We start from the raw sequence: 22,692 nt of genomic DNA on the forward strand, positions 1-22,692 counted from the left end.
CGTGTGTATGTGTGTGTGTGTGGGGGGGGGGGGTGGTGATGAATAAATGGGTAATTAACAAATCAAGAATAAGTCCATCACACACCAAACATCTATAATGTTCTATGATTCAAAATTTATTACATCATCTGATAGTAGTACACATTTATCTTCTGATCGCATCGAGACAAAAAAAAAAAAGAAAAATAGAAAAAGAAAAAATGAACTTATGGATTAGGAAGGCCGACATTTCAAGAATGATTCTATCAGGAGTTTAAATCATACTAGTAAGTGCATTGTTCTCTCCATTTTACAGAAGTGACCTCCATTTTGGGAAGATAAATGCTGTATCCATATGTCACTACAGGATGTAGTGTATATAAATGCATCACTGTAAAGCTTACAAGCTGCAGTGTAGCTTGTTTCATCTGAAGACCTACACTGTAGTATATTCTGTGCATTATGATGCCTACCTAGGTTGGAGGACACACATCATGCCATCTTATTTATTTGAGACTACTGTAAAACGAGGAATTTTCGCGTGCACTTTAATTTCGCGAATTTCGCGAGCGCCAAGATTCGCGAAATTAAAATGCACGCGAAAGTTCTTGTTTACACTATATGCATTGAACGCCAGTGGCACTTCGCGAAAATTTCATGCCACGAAAAAGGCTGTCAGCTCCAATTCGCGAAAATTTCATGCCGCGAATATATCATGTTTTACAGTATATGAAAAAAACTGCTGGCATTTATGACAGACCATATCAGAGCCAAACTTTTACATTAGGTTTCTAGTGACCTTTGGCGAAGATGGTAAAGAAATAACTGATAGTGATAAATACATACAAAGTACAGTGTGAGCTGACATTACATTATTCATAATGTCTTTAGTTACAGGGCTGACAACATTCACAAACCAAAGTCTGGGATGTTCCAAAGTCAAGAGTAAACATGGAGATACTAGTCCAGTGGTCCCTGCTTAATTGGGAGGGGTCGGGAGCCAAGTTTTTCTCCCACCAAAGCGGGGTTCCCGCTTAAAGCAGTCTCCGATTATCAGGTACCACATGGTAATCATGACATGAATCTCAACAGGCAAAAACGCTTTCCCGACTCAAGAAGGATTTGACACTTCTTTGCCAGGACTGACAAGATATCAGACTTTTTATGAGGAGCCTCCAACATATTCAGTGAAACTTGGCAGCTCTGTAGATACTTTAGCCAAGGTCAGCATATGCTTGCATATAAATGACCCTATAGGAATACAAACTCTTTGTCACAAAAAACATTCACAAAAACCTGGACAAACGGAAAGTAAAATGTACACGTAATATGGACAGGTGCTTAAAGAAACACTCTTGTGACTGCTAAGCAGACTTTGTGACAAATACCTGGGTAAAAATGCACAGCTTTACTCTATTTTACATGTAGTTGTGTGATAACATGATTTTTCTTTTTCCCTGACAATGATCAGTGCACATACATTGTAAACTAGGTTTTATTTTATTTATTTATTTTCTTTTTATTTTCTTTTTTGCCAGTATCCCCCGACAATATATTTACTGGGACAAGGACATAACATGAAGTGCAATAAATGGTGATCAAGCATTCTCCCATATATACACTTTTCTTTTTTTTAGATTCGAGTAAATCTTGCCAATGCAATGTGCAATACCATCATACCATCAAGTATCTGGCTATATGTTTTGACACCATCTGACCAGTGACATGCTAATTTACATCACTCTGGTCACCACGAGTAGCGGGACAAAAAGGGGCGACTTCCATCTGCGAACAGAGTCATTGACATGAGGGGGGTGCAACAGATATAAAGAATACACATTTTGTAGCAGCAAGAAAATCTTTACCAAGAAGAATCTCTACACTTGTGATGTTAAAAAAAAAAAGAGTGATAATCGCACACAAGCACAAGTGTGACTGCAGGTAGCGCCAAAGCGATACATAGATGCATTACAAATCATGAAATATAGAAGACAACAAAAGGAACAGACAACATATATTAACCTATCATGAGTACTTGAAACAACTTTAAAGACTTCTCTTGAAGCAACGCCAGGCCTCGATGACTTTCAGCAGTTGGACAACATTTTGCCATATCTGCATTCCAGTGATGTGAGAAGTGGACACACATCGACCTTGGGCAGTCATTATGCTCTCATCGAGCTGCTGTGCCTGCATGTGTTTTGACTGTGGGTTGATGACCTTAAAACCGAAAACGTCCCTCAGCAACGTAAAGGTACGGATGCTAAACATCTGTATCAGTCGAGGATGAGTGGATTGTTGCAAGTTGAAAAGGGGGAAGGATTACATCTAGCTATCATACACTTGTGACAACAAGCATAGCACTATTTCAAGCTCACCACACATTTATTATCTACTGTGTAAATATATGCATGCTCAAGGGGCAGAACAGCATAAACTTGAGAGATGGCGAGTGTGGATGGAGGAACAAGTTGATCACTTGAAGACGTGCTACTTATTTCTCCTGCTATGATTTCTTAACCCTTTCTGTGTCAGGTACTTTGGACACTGTGTACAATGCCATGAGATTTTCTGTGCAAATCGGCAATCAAAACACACAAAGGGTTAATGTATAATGTCTAGGGCGTACAGTGTCATTAACACATGCTCACTGATCCGGACATTCCCACAGTAGTGGGTCTGGGAATGCTAGTGCTGATCGTCTCTCTGGTCACTGGGCTCACACATTGACAAAATGAAACGCCTTTTCTCATTGGCTGTCCACCTCTGCTTTGGTAGCGAGATGTCTGAGAGAAGTCCTGTGATTGGTTGGCTGAATTTGTTACATCATTTCCCTACTGTACTCTGACTTGGTAGTCCCCGTTCTGTGTGATGTACCTCACCCACGGCAGAGCCTGGTAGCCACTCTTCTCTATGATCTTCAAATAGCGAACCTATGATACAAGGAAAAAGAAAGAAAGAAAACTGAGTTGACCATGCTGTAGTGACCAGCTAGTGCAGCTGAATATGGGCTACTGTAAAAGTGGAAATTTTCACGCAACCAGAAACTAGCGCGAAAATAAAAGCATGTGAATATTTTTGCTTGTCGTATGTTCCTGTACTTGGTGTCTTGATTCCGCGGAATTAGAAACACGCGAAACTCTTCTCACCCGACCAAGCGTGAAAAATTAGTCGCACGAAAATATCCACTTTTACAGTATCCAGCCCTTTACTCAGATGGATATGAAACAGACAAATTGAACTGAATTGCATAAAATTCATTTGTTTTAAATGGCCACTAAGAAAGCAATACATGCTTGTAAGAATGCGACCGCAGGACTGAGAGCTTATAGTCCCCTCCAAAGGACTATAAGGCAATTAGTATCAATTCCTTGCCTAGGGGCACAACCGCTTCAAGAGGGGACTCAAATCACCAGGGGACTCAAACTAACAGGGACCTTGTGATTATCAACCCATAGCCTTATCCCCTTAGCCACAACAGCTCCACATATAAAGCAGCATACATCCAACAAATATTTGGCAAGTTTCTTTTCTTAGCACAGCAAAATGAAGCTGCATACATTCATCAAGGGAATACCAGTTTTCATTTCTTTGTACCAAACATGCAAAAGGACAAATGCAACAGGAATGCCAGCTTTCCTGCTCATATTTACACATCATATCATACATCAATACAAATGAGGTATATGATAATAAATGCTTATTTTTATGTTGCCTTGCTATTAGAGGCATTCCTTCTATTACAAGTAATAATTCCAAATACAACAAAAGCATTCAAGAAGGCCAATACCAGACTCCACAGCTAGGAAATTTGGGTGCCTACATTGTTGGTGTTTGGGTGGGTTCAAGACATTCTCACCTGAATACCGGACGTCGTGAAGTAGGGAATCTCAAACTTGACACTGATGGGTGGCCGGCCCTCCGCCTCCTCAGCCGCTACACTGGGCAGGTTAAAGTGGGCTCGCATCAGGTACTCCTTACCTCCCTACACACAGAGAAGAAAAATTAGAACACATAGAAATGTGAACAGAGGCAGATATGAAATATGTGTGTAAAACTAGTGCACAAGGAAATTATCCTTGATATGTTGAATTCTGCATCTCCTGTGAAATATGTCCCATATATCCTAAGACAATACGAGGACTACATTTAAATATCCATGAAATATAAGCATAGTGTTATCACACTGCCTGACCCTAACTTCCATTTTTTTCTCACTCATACACATCGTCAATCACTTTACCTTTACGACAAAATAAATGCCCTATGCATACACAGTTACATAAAGTAACTGTCAGTATGTCAGTAAACTGTCTAGCAAGAACAGTCCCCATCAACAAGGAATATCTTAAAGATATTCCTTGTTGATGGGGACTGTTCTTGCTAGTATCTTATGATGTGAAAATTTTTCAAAAATACATGCACAACTGAAGTAGCTGAAAAATAGCAAGTGAATATTCTTGAAGATATCTAGATATATATGCACAAAATTCATCCTGTCAGAAAAAATTCAATCAAGTGAAATTCACTGTTACAAGCCTATCTTGAAAAATTTATTTCCCATAAGATTCTTATTTTACAGTAGTCAATATACAAAGTCAAATTTATGTATAAAGAATGAATGGTTTATATACTCTGGAGAAAAACCCACAGAAACAAGCTGTGAATGAGTACCTCAGCTGGTTTTCCTATGACTACATAAACTCTCCATTTAAAAACAATGAAGAACCACAAATGAGACACCACGATGCCGTACTCACCGGAAACGACTTGATGTGCCACACCACTGCGTTCTTCTCTGGCATGTACTTGGCGAAGCCGACAGTCGTCTTGAACTTGGGCGAGTCTGCATCGCTGGGCACTGGAATGATGACGTCGACATTGTTGGCCGTCGACCGCCTCTTGAACTGACTCTTGGCCTTGATCATGTACTCCACGCGGGAGTGAGAGTGACGCTCAATCACCGACTCGATCCAGATCAGGGGTTTCACCTATAATAAATGCATAAAGAGAGGCAATTAAAGGCATTGTTTACCATTTGCACATGAAACAGAAACCTAGCTTTAGCGCTTCAAAATAGTTCTAAAATGGGAGTTACGGATAGAAACAACCAGTGTAATAAAGTTAATCAGTGTATAATCATTATTAAGTGTTGTTAAATATACAAAATGTGAACAATAGTTATAATAAAATTGTTTCTAGACTAAACCGTCTACAGTTATGGTTTAGTGAGAAAAATAGTGATGTCTCATTATATTTCACGCTTTATTGCAAAATTTTATATTGTAGGATGTTTTGTGATACAACTGACCTACACATATGCATCAAATGTGATAACTTGAACATTCTTTAAATCACTGCTCCCAATGGTAAACAGTACCTTTAACCATTTCTGTGCAAGGGACTTTGGACAGTGTGTATGATGCCATGAGGTTTTCTGTGTCAATTTGCATTCAAAGCACATAAAGGGTTAAACCATAAGGTAGTTTGGGAAGTGCCCCAAAGCCTACATATGAATGAACATACCTATGATTTATGTGCAAGCCTGGTTCAAAGAAGAAACTTGCCCCCATCACAAACTTTTGAATGTCAAGCGAGAGGAGTATTTTTCATTATTCAAGAAAACTTTTGTTTCGAGCATGCAGTTTTAAAAATGATTTTTTTTTCTTCAAACTTTAACCCTATTCTAACTGGGGGGGGGGGGGGGGTCAAATTGACCCCCCCCCCTCGACGTTTCGCGCCACGATTTCGCAACGCGCAAAGCTTTTGCCGCGTCGTTTCACGACTTTTTCATTGAAGTCTCCCGCATATTTTGAGACCAAATTTGCGACGTCCGGGTACACCGTTTTGAAGTTACGTAATGTTTTGCATATGCATGTCAACCAAAAAACTGCTCAAATTCATGATATCGTGTGCAAATCCAATGCAAATTGTGTTTTTTGGTTAAATTGATATAAATTAGATTATTTCAACATTTAACCATTGAAATTAATCGATTCTAGTGTAGATAAGCCTGAAAGAGTGCCTGCAACAAGTTTTGGCAAAAAACAATAGAAAACAAAAGGTTAAAAAAACAATAAAATACATAAGAAATTAACAAAACAATAAAAAACAAAAGAAATTAATTTCAATTGAGCTATTTTTTTATACAAAAATTGTTTGATGTGTCTTGAGGAATTCTGACACAAACATTTAGCAATCCTCCAGTCTTTTTAATGGAGTTATAGGTAAAAATATGATTTCATGCACAAATTTGCATAATTAATTTATTAAAAATAGAAAGGCAATATTTTTCTATTGTATGACGATGTAATCTTGTAGTTGACATCCAGCTCTATCTTCAGGCAAAATTTCGCTGCGATCGCGTGATCGGCGGCCGAGATCTGAAGGGGGGTCAAATTGACCCCCCCTCAGTAAAAACTTGGTCTCAAATAGCCCAGTTAGAATAGGGTTAAAGGGACTGTACAGTACTGGTTGAGGTGGGGATTCATGTTTTTGAACATTCCTAAGTGAGATAATGAAAAGCCTCTTATGAAATATGAAAGAACATGTAATTCTAAGAAGGATTCAGCGTTTATTTGATGAAAATTGGTTTTCAAATGGCTGAGATATCAAAAAAAGTGCTAATAATAAAAGGCGACATGCCACAACTTTATTAGGATCTCTTAGTTTCACCTTGTTTTTGGATATCTCAGCCATTTCAAAACCGATTTTCATTGAATAAACTTTTGATATCCCTTAGAACTGCATGCTCTTTGACATCTCATAGAGTGGTTTCTGAATATCTCGCAAAACGTTAAAAGCTAAATCCTCACCTCGACCAGAACCGTACACACCCTTTAACTTCTTATTGCCAACATGATGACTAATGCATGGGAATTTGCATGTCAAGCCTTTCAAAGCACAGCTAGTACCATCTCTCACATAACAATGCAGTACTAACTAGCAAAAGTACACAGACACATAACTGTGAAATGATCCATGCACTGAAGAGAAAGGATGTGTCTTTGCATATCACATTCTGTGCATTACAAAGAGGACAATGCTTTCTAATTTGCATCCATCAATGTTGTGATTTTCAGCATAGCCTTACTTTTGACACTAGACTGTGTTTTTTGTGTCATGTTTACAAGGGTCACTCTCCTCTGCTATTGGAGCAAAATCTCTTAGAACTTTCCAGTTTCAAAACAACAACAACTAAACAAACAAACAAACAAACAAACAAACAAACAAACAAACAAACAAACAAACAAACACCTGATTACATCAACAAGGCCTTGCACCATGCACTGCTATAAAAGAAGCCACCTGTCACATACTTCAAGCATTGCTCTTCAAACTCACATGCGTGTTGAGCCGGTACGACATGAGCTCGAACTCGCCGTCCGGCGGGATGAAGGATATCGTGCGGTCGTTCTCGAAGCGGGACAGCCGCACGCACTGGTGGAACTTCACGTCCTCCAGCTCGACTGACTTGCTCTTCCCTCCTTGTGGGGAAGGAACAGGAGGTGTCCGGGAAGAGCAGGATGAATGGCAGAAAGATCAGATGATGCAGAGAAGAGATAAAGACGATGGAGAGAGAGGAAAAAGAGAACAAAGAAACTAGGATAAAGTAGCTGTGTTCAGGTTAGTTCAGAAGTAAAAAAAAAAAAAAAAAAAAAAAAATAGTCTGCAGGACAGCTTTTCTAACTACACAGAATCTCAGCTGCAGAAAGCCAGGTGTTGAAGCATTAGTATACCCATGCAGATAGTGTAGTGAAGGCATGTTTACAAGTTGTTACACATCAGTGACTTTTAAGACTAGACATGCAGAGCTACGAGTTAGCATCTATCACTTTCATATTGTTTCATAAACTACACTTAGATTATGTAGGCAATTAACAGTCACGCAATCATTTCTTGTCTCTTGTTCTCTTTGTTATCACTACAAGGAGGTACTGTCTCTCACAAATATGCATTTAGAAAAAATATAACAAGTACTGAATATGAAGCATATCTGCTTTTATTTTTGACCGGGATAGAGCAACAGAGTGTGACATACTGAAATCCTTGGCAAAAATTTAATCAAGTATAGATCGAGAAACTGCTGGAGCAGAAAAGAATGGCACTAGCTTTTCCTTTTATTCATTCAATACTTAACACTCTAAATCCCATTGTATGTCAAGTATATCTACAAGATTAAAGCAAAGTGTTGGCAAACTAGTAGACTTGTACACGCCACTTACTGCCTGTGTTTTCGAAGAGCACTTTGTCGTTGAGGCCCAAGCGCAGCTCTGGCATCCCAGAGAGAAAAACTCTCATCTTGATGGCTCCAATGATCTCACTCCGCAACACGTTACCATTGACATTTACCTAGTGAATACAGGATGGAGAAAAGTAATGTTCATACACCAGCCACCAGCTACCTTTGTAGTTCTAGTGGGGAAAAAAAGGGGGGGGGGGCGGTGGCTGAAAATGAATACAGCTTAGTCAGTCGTTTTGACAATACAGTCAACCTCGCGTAAGTCGACATAATCGGGACTGAGCAAAACACGTCGACTTACGCGTAAGTCGACATTTTGTCGACTTATAAATGAAAACTAATTTCCCCTCTACAGAGTAAAATTTGGATCACGATGCGGATGTTTACCCAAATATTACTCCTTTTGCCGCCAAAACATGCCCACTGACATCAGCAACGAAAATGTTTTAGTTCATGCATAAATTTCGCGCGAGTTAGTAACGACAATGCATAATTCCCAAATCTCTAGAGAGGTTTTGAGAGAGCGGGATCGGAAACCTAAGCCCGTTTTTAGACACTTATCGTTTTAAACTTGATTTGAAATACAATGTATCACACGCAAATTCCCCAAAATTGCATTAAACTTTGCGATTTAAATTCAAGTGCGTTGCTGCCAAGATATGCGTGTGATTTCGCATGATTCTGTCGAGATAATTTTGCAGTGCCGACTGAGTTGAAATATGTGTGATTTTCCTTTCTTAAGTCGCCATATTTGTTTTGCTTAAATTTCTATTGCCATACTCTGAAAATGAATTGCTCACGCGCTCCGATACGCAACATTACCGTGCTGTACGGCGCGGGCCCGTCCGAAATAAAAAGAAGAAGAAAAGTTTGTTCATCCGAAAATGACATCTTCCGGACTACTAGCCTTCGTAAAAACACACCTTTTTCCATTGTCGGACTACTTTTAACTTTGGACTGAGATTTAAACCTTTGGCATAAAGCGAACTTTAACAATAATTCGTTATCATTTTTTCCATTGACATTTCGTGCAGCAGCATGCGTTTCGGTAGTTTGAAACGTGTAAATGTTGCGATGTCTTTTCCCTGCAAGTGCAAACTAAGTTCGGTCACGGCAAAAGTTCCGTTACGAGATAAGAAATAACGCACTTCCGTAAATATGTATGCGTTTAAACGCAGTTTCTAGTTTCGCGACAAAAACCGCAAGTCTTTTTTGCAACGCTCTTGCGTTTTAAATACAGCGTTGCTTCTGATTTGATGGACTTGCATTTGATTTTTAGAGTTGCGTTTAAACGCAATGGAGTTTAAATTTCATACAATTTTCTAGTTTCGTATGATTATCAAACGCAAGTCTTTTCAGCGTTCCGTGTGATTTGATGGACTTGCATTTGATTTTCAGAGTTGCGTTTAATTTTAAATTTTGCTTACGAAATAAAAAATAATGCAAGTCTTTTCAACAATATCACACTTCCGTAGATGTTTAGAGATACGTTTAAACGCAGTTTCTTATAGTTTCGTACAAAAACCGCAAGTCTCCTCTGCAACGCTCTTGCGTTTAAATACAGCGTTACGTGTATTTGATGGACTTGCATTTGATTTTTAGAGTTACGTTTAAGCGCAATTGAGTTAAAAAAAAGTTCCATAAAATTTTCTAGTTTTGTATAATTATCAAACGCAAGACTTTTCAGCGTTCAGCCGTGTGATTTGATGGACTTGCATTTGATTTTCAGAGTTGTGTTAAATTTTTGATTTTGCTTAAGAATTAAAAAAAAATAATGCAAGTCTTTTCAACAATAACACACTTCCGTAGATGTGAGAGATGCGTTTAAACGCAGTTTCTTAGATAGCGGGTAGTTTCGTACAAAAATCGCAAGTGTTCTCTGCAACGCTCTTGCGTTTAATTACAGCGTTACGTGTGATTTGATGGACTTGCATTTGATTTTTAGAGATGGGCAATTCCGCGGTAACGGAATTACAAATCACAGAATTTTGGCTCATATTCTTTCACCCTGTATACTGGATTGATTACTTTGCCTTCTCTTGATACATTTAAAAGATGCAGAGGTACTCACACTGTCACCCCAAATACAAATTTGTTAGATGTTCTCACTTGGTTGGTTACAAAAGAGGTCTATGTGCGATGGTAACGGAATTACCAGAAAATTGAGTCACAACTTCAACTCTGACTTTGGGAGTTGTTTCTCTGAAATCTATAACACATACACTATAGGTTGTTGTCTGATTTCATCTTTGATTGTGTCAACTTCAATTTAGTTGTATTGTTTTTCATATATTTCATCACATTTTCCCAGCAGCAGGCTTTTTCCCTGTAAAGTCAGTGGTAACGGAATTACACAAATGGTAACGGAATTACGCCTTCTGAAATACACTGGAAAAAATACACATTCTTGGTACTCATGTATTCTGAAATGTCTTGATAAAGATTGTTTATGCCTTTGGCTATAATATAACCACTAAATAAGTATTCTCTAGCCTTTGACCTTGAACTGCTACAAGTGTATAGGTGCCAAATGAGTTTTTATTGTCAAGAAAACATAGAATTTTCATGCTAATGACTATGATTTGAAGTTGTAACTATGTCAATCAAGATCTTGTAACTTTTAAGTACCACATCCATCAAAATTTGTCTACTTTCAAGTTAAGAATTTCACACTCTGCAGGTAAATGACATCTAAGACACATGGTAACGGAATTACGCTAGAACAGCCCTACACAAGTACAATTCTATAAATCCAGTCAACAATACTCAAATTTTCTTGTATTTCTTTTGTTGATATCATGCAAGACATATTTCTCTGTTTTCTTCTTCCTAAATATGCCAATAATTGATAATATGTGTGAATTACTTACAAGTATTGTACATAAATATTATGTGCACATGCACAAGAAAATAATAAAAAACTGTCCGGATTGACACTGAATTTAAATCTAAATCATAAAGTGCCAATTTACAGTGCAAGAGCACAGTGTGCAGCCCCATCATTAAACACAAAGGATGCTTGAAACTTTTAATTTGTTAAGTGAAAAGATGCAGTTGTGGTTCAATGGCAAATATAACAAATTACAATTCAATCATAAATTGAAAATAAAATTTTCTTATATGATTATGGTACTGCACCAGTGCTCAATCATTATTATTTATATGTTGTGGCTTTAATATATTAATCACTAAAAACTTGTGACATTTTACTAATAGCTGAAGTTGCCCCCTGGTAAATAATGTAGTGCATAATTTGATAATTCCCTTACAGTGTAAGTCCTGCTTAAGCCCACCAAAATAAAATGAACTAAACTAAAATGAAATAGAATACAGCAAAATAACTTTAACAAACTACAACTTTTTGAACCATTCGAGTGAGTCCACCAAATTCTGTTAGTTCATAGAAAGGTAAGAGGGCCTCTTTTATCCATCTGCAGCTCACTGTGTTAGAGTCAGATTAATCAAACTGTGAATAATGTTCTTAGTATTTACTTCTGACCACACAAAATTTCCAAATGACATCTTCAGAAACACGACAGTGATTTGATCATTGACTGTAATCATGACTTGGCCTACAAATTTCCTACAAGTTTCCTGTCTCTGTCTTTCTTCTTTGACTTTGTCTATTTTCTCATCCTGAGTGTTGCCATATATTTACTCACAAAAAGTGTGCATCTTCTCTTTTGCAGTAAGTTGTATTTTGACTGCCTGAAAGCAAATGATAAAATACACTGTAATGGCACTTGTATGAAAGGAAACTGGATTGTACAGCAAATGGTAACATGAAGAGTAAAGGTAGAAGCAGAAGCCCATTGACTTTAACATTTAAAATCTTTGTAGGACAGGAAAGTATAGGTCTAAATGTTATATTTTAGAGCTGTATCACAATTACTGACTGGGTATAATGTTCGTCACAAATGGTGTTTTTGTCTTTATTCCTTTTAAAAAGAAAGGATTAAAGAACAAATTTCAAAGGGCAGCAGATGCTCTGTATCAAATGGGCATGAAAATCAAAATACACGTCTCTGTGGAGGAAAGATCTAAGAAACAGATGAAAGAAGGTCATAGTCATACACTTACCATTAAAGATAAAGGACTTGATGAAAACAGGACATGTTCAATAAAAGGTCAGACTATCGACTTGGTGATAATAAAGCCTTTCATACAGAAAGATCAAAGGTGTCACATTTAGTGGGCATCCCGTGTCAAATAATGACTTCTATCACATTGTGTATGATCCTTCTCTTAAATTCTTGATCTTTCCTCACAAAAATTATCCTGTTTATTTCTCTCTGTCAGTAGCAGTGCTCTCTTTTCCTTTTAAAGAAATTGTATATCCTTCCTCTTCTTTCTAACCTTTGTTCAATTTATGCTGCATCACACCCATGCAATAGTCCTTCATCACTATACTTAGATTTTGTATGAAACCATGAGACTTTTTAGCAAGAAAATATACATTCTGATATCTCAGAATTCAGTATGATTTTTAACATTTGAGAATGAGTATCTGTAGCAAACCTTATAAAGTTATCAGTTAGCACAGTCTCCATGTAGTTCTTGTACATGAGAAAAGGTGAAAGATCAGAAGGGAGGAGACTTTCAGCACAAGAAGTCTTGTCAAGCATGTACCCTGATGTCAGGACTCACTGTCAGAGGCATCCAGCCATGCTCAGTCATGTCAGTGTATCATACCATACATATATTTCAACTTTCACTCCTTTACTGCCAATCACTAAATCTGTTAAGCTCAATGATAATGCCCTGATGCTATTTCATGAACGGTTCACATACATATTGGCACGAAAGTAGGTTATGTCATTCTCTTCGATATTAGACGTGCGTGTAATTCCGTTACCACGTAATTCCGTTACCACAATTACAGAAGAACTGAAGAAGATATTTCACAAAATGTTTTGTGAGTTTTCAGGGAGTCACATGTAGAGAAAAAATTTACAAGGGGAGAAAAAATCAGTGATTAGTTTGTTCAGGAGAAAACTTTTTTCAATTTTATGGTAACGGAATTACGTCAATTTGTCAGTAGATTTTGAAAATTTCTCAAAAAAATATCATAATGAGAGTGACTGAATGCTTCATTAAATGTGATTGTTGAAGCATAGGAAGAAAGATGTGGAAGTATGGATAAAGCAGAGAGATATTTAAGTTGTTTCATTTTAAATTTTCATTTAATATTGTAAAATTTTAGATAAATACAATAAATAGTCTTCCAACTTTAAAAGTGTGTACAACAAAAACGAGGAAAGTTATTGGAAAAGGGTTTTTTGTTTCCGTAAATACAACAATCCGTCTGCACGGGAAACTTAAATTTCTGAGCATTTACTTAACTTTGAATTTTGCTGTTTTTGCCCTTCCCATACGGAATTGCGTTTAAACGCAATTGAGTTTAAAAAAAAAGTTCCCTATACAATTTTCTAGTTTCGTATAATTATCAAACGCAGGTCTTTTCGGCGTTCCGTGTGATTTGATGGACTTGCATTTGATTTCTAGAGTTGCGTTTAAACGCAATTGAGATTAAGTTCCCTACAATTTTCTAGTTTCGTATGATTATCAAACGCAAGTCTTTTCAGCGTTCCGTGAGATTTGATGGACTTGCATTTGATTTTCAGAGTTGCGTTTAATTTCTACTTTTGCTTACGAAATAAAAAAAAAAAGTAATGCAAGTCTTTTTAACAATAACGCACTTCCGTAGATGTATAGAGATGCTTTTAAACACAGTTTCTAGTTTCGTACGAAAACCGCAAATCTTCTCTGCAACGCACTTGCGTTTAAATACATCGTTGCGTGTGATTTTATGGACTTGCATTTGATTTTTTAGAGATGCGTTTAAATGCAATTGAGTTTCAGGTTCGTACAATTATTTTCTAGTTTCATATGATTATCCAACGCAAGTCTTTTCAGCAACACACTTGCGTTTAAATGCAAAAGTTGCGTGTGATTTGATATACAATGTACCTGCATTTGATTTTTTGAGTTGTACTATTAGTTGCATTTTAATGAATTTTCTAGAAAGGGCCCAGGTTTCTAATACCGCTTCGGAATAATTAACGTTAAAATATTCGGATTAAAAAAAACACCTATTTCATGTTCGGATAATGAATACCTACTGGAACATATTGGTGTTCAAAATTTTTGCGTTTTGAGAATAACGAGAGGGAGAAAAGGGGTAAAGTGAACTGCCTTGGGTACTACATGTAATACTCCAGCGTAAATGAGTGTATGCCCTTTCTATATTCTAGCATACAAGACAATGGACGCATGGCGCGAACGCTACCGCGCCGCACACTAGCGAATTACAGAGTAGAAATGCAGAGAATCGGAGCGGGAAAACAATTTTTTTTTTTTCAGAGAATGGCGATAAGATTTTGAGCGAAAAATCATGTCGACTTAGACGAGGGAATTAACACGTATTTCAGTTCAGTTGGTACTGAAAAATCAGGTCGACTTACGCGAGTTGTCGACTTATGAATGTCGACTAAGACGAGGAAATTTTCAAGGAATAACAAAGGCAAAAATCGGGACTTTTTTATTGTGTCGACTTAAGCGAGTTGTCGACTTACGCGATGTCGACTTATGCGAGGTCTACTGTATTACGTGCACACACAAACCATCATTTTTGGCACATTTTGTCAAAAAGTACAAATGTACACAATCACTGTTTTGACTTTGGTCTGAAAATGGCACACTGCCTGCACATATATGACATCTCAAATTCATGAAATTCTTCTGTCAAGATGTTTTCATTGCAACCGATTGACAAATTGCCCTACATCGACATAAATAAGCACTGAATTGATCAGTGTTTTAGTAGCAGATTCACTTACTGATTTACCTACTCGAACAGGATTCGAACCTACGACCTCCTGATTTCCGGATCTCTTGACGGAAAGATTTCATGAATTTGAATTATTATGCAGTACCCGCTGCATGCTGTAAGGATTAGAAGCAATGCTTGCTGTCGGGCTGGTGGAGATGACACCTGACCGGAGATCAGACGGTCGTAGGTTCGAATCCTGCATGAGTATGTATGCCCATGATTTTTTTTTATCATGGCTACTACTAAATCACTGATCAATTCAGTGCTTATTTACGTCTATATGACATTTCTTTGACAACCTCAGTGTAATCTGAAGCTATTTTCTTTAAAGAGAAGTCCACTTCACATACAAATTCACAAAACTAGAACTCGGTACAAGAAATGGGCAAAAAACTAAATGAGAAATATCGCACTTAACTGCCAAAGAAATGGCTAATATAAAAAGAAAAGAATATGCCAGATTCTAACTATGTTTTACATCTATAAGTGACAGACAAAGAGGAAATGTGGAATGCATCCAGTGCTGCTTACCAGTAAATTGACAGACTCAATGACATCTAAGAAGACCTCGTTCTTGCGGTATTTGATGTTATCGCTCCGCCAGGAAACAGCATTGGTGATGGCTGGAGGTGGTTTGGGTGCTATCTCTAGCTTCTGACCCTCTTGTGTGATGTATCTAAATGTGTAGGAGGAGAGTGTTTATATCACAGGATGGAAAATAATTCTACCTGGAAAAAAAAAACCCAGGACAACTGGAAGCTTGAATTGGTAAAAGTAAAACAACAATAAAATAAAAAGAAGTATTAAAATCTAATCTGACCTAACATTGTGTCAATCCCACACCAAAACCCCAATAATGTAGTGCTGATTAACACAAGCTACAGTACATGGTCAGTATTCACTGACAGTTAGTGCTGGATATCCACGCTGAATAAATTATGCCAGCAGATGGCTGAACAAAGAACAAATATTGTTATGACACAAAAACTTCCACACTCACTCTTGAAGGATTTTGCTGTCCGTGGTCTGAGGGTATCCAAAGTCGATGAGCTCGTCCAGAAGCTCATAAATGATGACAAAGTTGTCCCTAATACTCTCTTCCTCCATCTCCTTGAAGTATTCTATAAAGACCTTGATTTCAAATGAAAATGACATAAAATGAAAGAAAATGACTTCATTCATCTTTTGAAATGTTATATGAGATGTCACTCATGGGCACGTTGGTGTTCATCTTTCTATTTGGAAAGTGCTGTGTAGAGTTGGCTTTTATACCATTGGTATGTATCACACAAATTTTGAATGGACAGGCATACGGGGCATATTCCTGCTGCAGTATGACTTGCATCACAGAATTGAGACTGAATTTTAAACTCTTTTTCTTCTTTGGGAACTTTCCTCCTGAACATGCAGGCCATAATGCACACTCATGGTCCTTGACGGAGGAACAGAGGGCATGATAGGAATGCAGCACAACAAAAATTCTGCCGTCCTGACGAAGACCCCGTTTACAGTGCGAGGCTCGGCCGCGGCCGAGCCGCGGCTGAGACCAGCCCCGCTTCAGTGTAAACGCGCAAAAGGCCAAATGCGAGGCCAAAATTGGCCTCGCATTTGGCCTCGCTCTGGAGGTGGTCTCGGCCGCGGCCGAGCCGCGGCCGAGCCCTGCCTCTTCTTGGTGTAAACGCAAACTGGGCCAAATGCGCGGCCAATTGCGCGGCCAATTTTAGTCTGGCTTCCAAACCCTCTGCCTGTATCTTTCGCTATTCAGGATATTAACCCCCTCAACGTCGAAAACTAGTATAGTTTAAGGTGGTTTTGTCCTGCAAAGGATTTTTTTTTTCCTTCGGCAAAGGCCTTTGCCCGAACGGTGACTTCGTCGCCACGGAATTCATTTGGCAAAGGGTCTGAAAACCAGACAATACCAAATTGCGTTTGTTTACAAGCAGAGCGCCACTACGACAAAATATTGAAAGGTTTGAATCAAAAGCGCGGCCGAGCCCAGCAGTGTAAACGGACAAAATTGCGAGGCTCGGCCGCGCAATTGAGGCCGGACTCGGCCGCGGCCGAGCCGCGGCCGAGCCCGGCCCCGCACTGTAAACGGGGTCCAAGATCAGAGTATATCAACAGAAACATCGAACGAGTAACCAGGTATGTCTTTTATCCATGAGGAAAAAACAAATATCTATAGTCTACATGGTGGACTACAGGCCAACATTTGAAAACATAAGAAAGAGACTACGCCTATCACTTTAATGAATCCCTGCAGATGAGTATTCATCCTACAAATAGATTTTAATGTAGAGAGTATAGTATTACAACTGTACTTGACAACAGACACTGGAGTAAACTTCTTGATTAGGCCTTCAATAAAACTGAGCAGACGGCTACAAAGACTCACAGGCATACCCTACACTTGTTCTGTACCCATCGATGGTCAAGTAATCTATTCATCTTATCAGCAAAGATAATGTTATCATAATATGATCCACTTACCTCTACCACTTTGTGCAGAATGGTGAATACAAGTGCAACGTTGGCATTTTTCTTTGAAATGGTGACAACTGTGGAGTGACATTGTTAAGGTTGTGATCCATAAACATGACATACCTCTGTTGGTGCTAAAAGGTAATGACAGCATTCTGTAAGATGAATGAAATCAAATTTCATCACACCTGTAAGATGCTAAATTTTGCAAAACTTTCTTTTCAGTTGTTGTTCTTCTATATTGGGTCATGAAAAAAAGTGAGCCCTTGAAGAAAATTATATGAAACATGTGACATTTTACTGAAAGACAGAATGGGGATTACTCAACAAGCACTGCTAAGTCATTATGACTAAGACAAATGTTCCAGATACTCATGAAAAGTAGAAATCAGAAGGAAAGCATTCCTCACTCCCTCCATTCAACTTGACTTCAACCAATACACGTTCCGATTCTCATACCTAACCCATCTTTACGTATATCGCAACATACAATGTGTCCAACATTTACCATTCTGATTTATATTCTACACTCATAAGGTGAATTCATTCTCACTAAAATGTCTGTTTTAAAACAATACTTGTTTTGATGGAGGGTACTTATGGAATTCTTGCCTGCAGGCAGAACCATACACAGCAATTCAGAAAATAAGAAATGAGATTACTCTAGGACAAATTAGTGTTCACGAAACATTTCCTCATCCTAAGAGTGGGTATACCCTGAAAATAATTTGAAAAATGTAAATGTCCCGCTTTGATTGTTTCTTCATGGCTACACATGTCCTACAGTAAATAATGCTTGTGCATACAAGGCATTCTAAGGAAAACACACACACAAACAAACAAACAAAACAAACAAAGAAACAAACACAATCTCTTGGTCAAGGATACTGTACAAGTTGTTGTGCTTGATGTACATGTAGTTGACTCCGCCATGAATGATGATGGGAGACAGTGCCTCCTCTTCCTCCCTGTCCATCATCAGGGTCATGAATTTATCGATGGCCGACATGTCAACATCTCCTCGGTAGTTTCGGGAGATGAGGACCTTGAAGGGGGAAGCAGAAGAAATGAAACAATCAAATGACTTCTAGAAAGGTTTCTACACTCTATTAGACCATTTAAAACTAGCAGTAGCACAAGGAAAAGAGCTTGTGAATATGGTGAGAGAAAACAGAAAAGTAGTACTGGAATAGACTCTACGTTAGAGACCAAGGAGTTCAATGATTTTGAATGGTAGGCTTTTACACTGTACTTGTTTAGAGATAGAAACAAAGACATTACCATGAGGAAGACTTGGCTAATAGTCCCAGCTACAGCCTTGGGCTGATCATGTTCATACACATATGTAAACTAAATTGCTGGTTCAACATCATTTATTTTACTTGGTTAAGAAATTCTTCTATGTACAGCTGTAGACCTACGCTACGGTTTGTACATCTGACCTGGTCAATGCTTGAGTATCAGATAAATAATGACATTGATAGGCCTAAATCCCTTATTATTACTGAAATGTGACAATCAGGAACCTATGTACAATATTACAACAATATTCATTTAAATCGACATGGTAGATAATTGAATTCTGAATGCACCGTCTGTTCTTTTGGCCTCAGCTCTGTATTCAGCTCCAGATTTTTTTCCTCATCAAGATGGCTGGAACACAATCTAAATGGATTCATGTACTCAAGGTCATGTCCTGTGTCTGATAAAATCTGGGCTGGACAATAAGACCCCCAATGCCAATAATGTCTATAGGCGTGTCTTCATCAGCCCGAAGTTTCAAGATAGCGCGCTATCTTGCGGTTACCAAACTAGTCCGATGTCAAAATAGCGCGCTATCTGTGTAGTGAAGACGCAGATAGCGCGCTATTTGATCGGGAAAATTTCCCCCAAAATCTTGGTCTAGTTCGTCAACTAGAGCGCTAATTCGTGAAATAGCGCGCTATCTTGGGTGTGTCTCCATCAGCCCGAAATTTTCTCGATCCCTCCACGCTTCTGGTTCGCCAGCTGGCAATGGAAAGCGCATGTACAAGCAGCTAGTGATTGTGTATAGTACATTACACGCACGGTGTATTCAAGGATCACATGTGTGTACTATAGGCGTACTGTTGTTGTCATCTTTAAAACCAGGGAGGTTATTTCTCTCACCTCCCTATTAAAACTCTGTGCCTTGCATGCTAGCTGGTTTTTTTTTTTTTTTTTTTTTTTTTTTTTTTTTTTTTTTTTAAACTTCTTCTTCTGGTCCACTCTATTCATACCTTAGCTGAAGATTCTTGCAGATTGTGTGCATTTTGGATTTGTTTAAACATTGCAATTCGTTAATTTCATATAAGATGCCTCACTGGACAGAAGAAAGAGTAGCGTTATTAATATCCCTTTGGAGAGAATTTGCTGTACTGCTCACCTCCCTGGTTGTAGAATCGTACATACGGTGATATAGGAGATTTTGAGCGGGGAAATCCACTTTCGAACCGCGAGCCAGGCAGAGTAATATTGCAAAGTGCGCATGCGTCAATTTTCGGACTAATTTCCCGAAGCAGGCTGTTCGAGCTGATGAAGACGCACATTCGCTGTATCGGGCTATTTTCTAAGACCGCAAAATGTCCCGCTAGTTTGAACTTCGGGCTGATGAAGACACGCCTTATGGGATGTTGATGGTACATGCCGCTGAGGACTGAGCTACCACCATTTCACCACCATCATATCATGACCGTGGCTGCAACTGCAGGTGTTTCATAATCTTCATACCTTGTTCATTGTTGTTTTCTAATCAATATCATGACATGTAATTGTAAACTTTACCCAAAGGTAAACAGCAGTGTGGTAAAGCAAAGTAGAAGTTGGTGCAGTGAAGTGATTGTCAATCTTTTATTCTGTAAAACCAGAATTGTTTCATCCTTCCACTGTCATTGATTAGACATAGTATTAATAATAGAAACATTACTATGTATGGAGAGCCCTATTTATACTCAAACCATGTAGGCCTACTAGGACATTTGTCATAGGTTTCACACCACTAAATTCCACTGCACTGCCACTGGCACTGTCACCGATTTTGGCAACTTCCATCTATCACCACGCAAAACACGCCACCAGAAACACAGAAATCTTACCTTCCCCTTTATATCGAGGATGAAAAGGGCAGATACAGACATGCCGGTTTGGTTTGGGTAAACTTAAAGGAGAATCAATCAACAAAATATGAAGATTTTCCTCATGATATCCGTCAATCTTTCACAGATAGTCAGAAGCGCTGTTACTCTGTACCCTCACACGTAATACACGTCATACACACTACACACAGTACAGGTACAATACATTACCGCTACCGAATTGAGGGCGTGTGTGTGGGACCGGCGTATCCCTTAACCTCGCATCCAGATGTAAGAATGTACGTATCAAAATGGCAAGCTTGTACAGTATAATGGAAGAGACTGCTTGAATGTCAGAAAATATAAACAATTATTTCACTTCAATTTCAATTTATTAAAAAACCAATACCAAACATATCCGAGTTTGCGTAAATCATTGTTACATAAAAATACACGTATTACATATGAATGTTTTTAGGACCCTGAATTACGAAGCCAGGCTTATGAATGGGACTTTATACAACATACAATTAAACATAACATAATGAGATAAGCTGGTCTTCATGAAAAATGAAGACCATAGAAACAGAAACGTTCACAGAAACAAAAACAAAACATCACACAAAGACAAACTGCATTATACACAAACATTGTACAAAGTAACGCCAATCTTACACACACGCTTGCGCGCACACACACACACACACACTTTTTTTCAATAATCATTATTCTTCCACATTCAAACATTAAAAAAAAATATTCTGTCGACTTGTTTCTGACAACCTTCTTCATTAGAAACAAAAATTACAACTGGATATTTGAAAATTGGTATTCGAGTCATCAAAAGATAATGATCGAAAAAAAGATCTCTGATCACAAATGTAGGCCTACATCAAAAGAGAATGTGGTTATGATATATTGTATATTGACCAAAGACCCCACTCCCCACAGCTCCTCCTAGCCCTGTATTTTGTGAAGATTTTTTCATCCCCTTCACCCTCTCTTTGTGTCTTAAGTGCCCCCCTATCTAAACACCTAAACACACACACACACACACGCACACATACACATACACACACACACAAACACACACACACACACACACATACACACCACACAGAACACACAAGACTACACTGGTCTACATAAAATCAATGTTAAAGACCGACTTAAATAATTCGATGACTTCATATTGCTAAACACGGAAATTTTGTACATTGAACCTTGAACAAAGAGAATGTTGTACTGATCCCTTCACCCTCTCTTTGTGTCTTAAGTGCCCCCCTATCTAAACACCTAAACACACACACACACACACACGCACACATACACATACACACACACACACACACACAAACACACACACACACATACACACCACACAGAACACACAAGACTACACTGGTCTACATAAAATCAATGTTAAAGACCGACTTAAATAATTCGATGACTTCATATTGCTAAACACGGAAATTTTGTACATTGAACCTTGAACAAAGAGAATGTTGTACTGATCCCAATATCAACTGGATGTTGGTTCCACTCTTTAATACAAGTGATTCGCCAAAGATTTAGATGAAACATTAGTCCTTACACAGGGGTGGATCTAGCTTTTTATAAAGGAGGGGGTTGGGGCGGTATGCGAGGGAGCGTAGCGACCGAGCCCGAGCGAGCGGAGCGAGCGAGGGGGGGGGGGGGGGGGGGGGAGGGTGTGGGAGGGGGTTTCCGCCCTCCCACAGTAGGGAGAATTTTTGAAAATCTGTGAGTGAAAATGGCGTTTTCTTGCATCTAAAACACCACTATTTTTGGTATAGAGGTCATTGCCATAAATAGAAAAAAAATTAAAATTACAAGTTTTAAAAAAAAGATAAGATAAAAAAAAATGGTCCCCGGATTTTATTATTATTATTTTTTTTTTGGGGGGGTGGGGTTGCAACCCCCCCCCCCCCCCTCTAGATCCGCTTCTGTTACATAAGATCGATGGAGGAGGTTTCTTTGACACGTATACTAGTAACGATGATATACAGTAGTCCTTATATGATGTTCACGGATTTGCAGAAGAACAG

At 38.4% G+C, this 22,692-nt stretch overlaps 1 protein-coding gene across 1 annotated transcript; it reads right to left on the reverse strand.

Annotated features, from left to right (window-relative positions):
* Window positions 1-93: 93 nt before the first annotated feature.
* LOC140236686 (AP-1 complex subunit mu-1) lies at window positions 94-20,790 on the reverse strand. Its single transcript, XM_072316605.1, has 10 exons — window positions 20,648-20,790; window positions 18,423-18,579; window positions 17,544-17,611; window positions 16,054-16,184; window positions 15,585-15,729; window positions 8,205-8,331; window positions 7,324-7,466; window positions 4,740-4,970; window positions 3,839-3,964; window positions 94-2,912 (listed from the first exon to the last, which is right to left on the reverse strand). The coding sequence occupies exons 1-10, from the start codon at window positions 20,687-20,689 to the stop codon at window positions 2,814-2,816; spliced, it is 1,269 nt and encodes a 422-aa protein (XP_072172706.1). The 5' UTR covers window positions 20,690-20,790; the 3' UTR covers window positions 94-2,813.
* Between the last annotated feature and the right edge of the window lie 1,902 nt (window positions 20,791-22,692).

This window comes from Diadema setosum, chromosome 13, assembly GCF_964275005.1.
Source record: "Diadema setosum chromosome 13, eeDiaSeto1, whole genome shotgun sequence".
NCBI lineage: Eukaryota > Metazoa > Echinodermata > Echinoidea > Diadematoida > Diadematidae > Diadema > Diadema setosum.

Coding starts and splice junctions, on each gene's coding strand:
- LOC140236686 (XM_072316605.1), bottom strand. CDS start 20,689: ATGTCTGTATCTGCCCTTTTCATCCTCGATATAAAGGGGAAG. Junction 16,185..17,543: donor TTCTGCACAAAGTGGTAGAG/GTAAGTGGATCA, acceptor TTTGAAATCAAG/GTCTTTATAGAATACTTCAA. Junction 7,467..8,204: donor GCTCTTCGAAAACACAGGCA/GTAAGTGGCGTG, acceptor CTTCCCCACAAG/GAGGGAAGAGCAAGTCAGTC.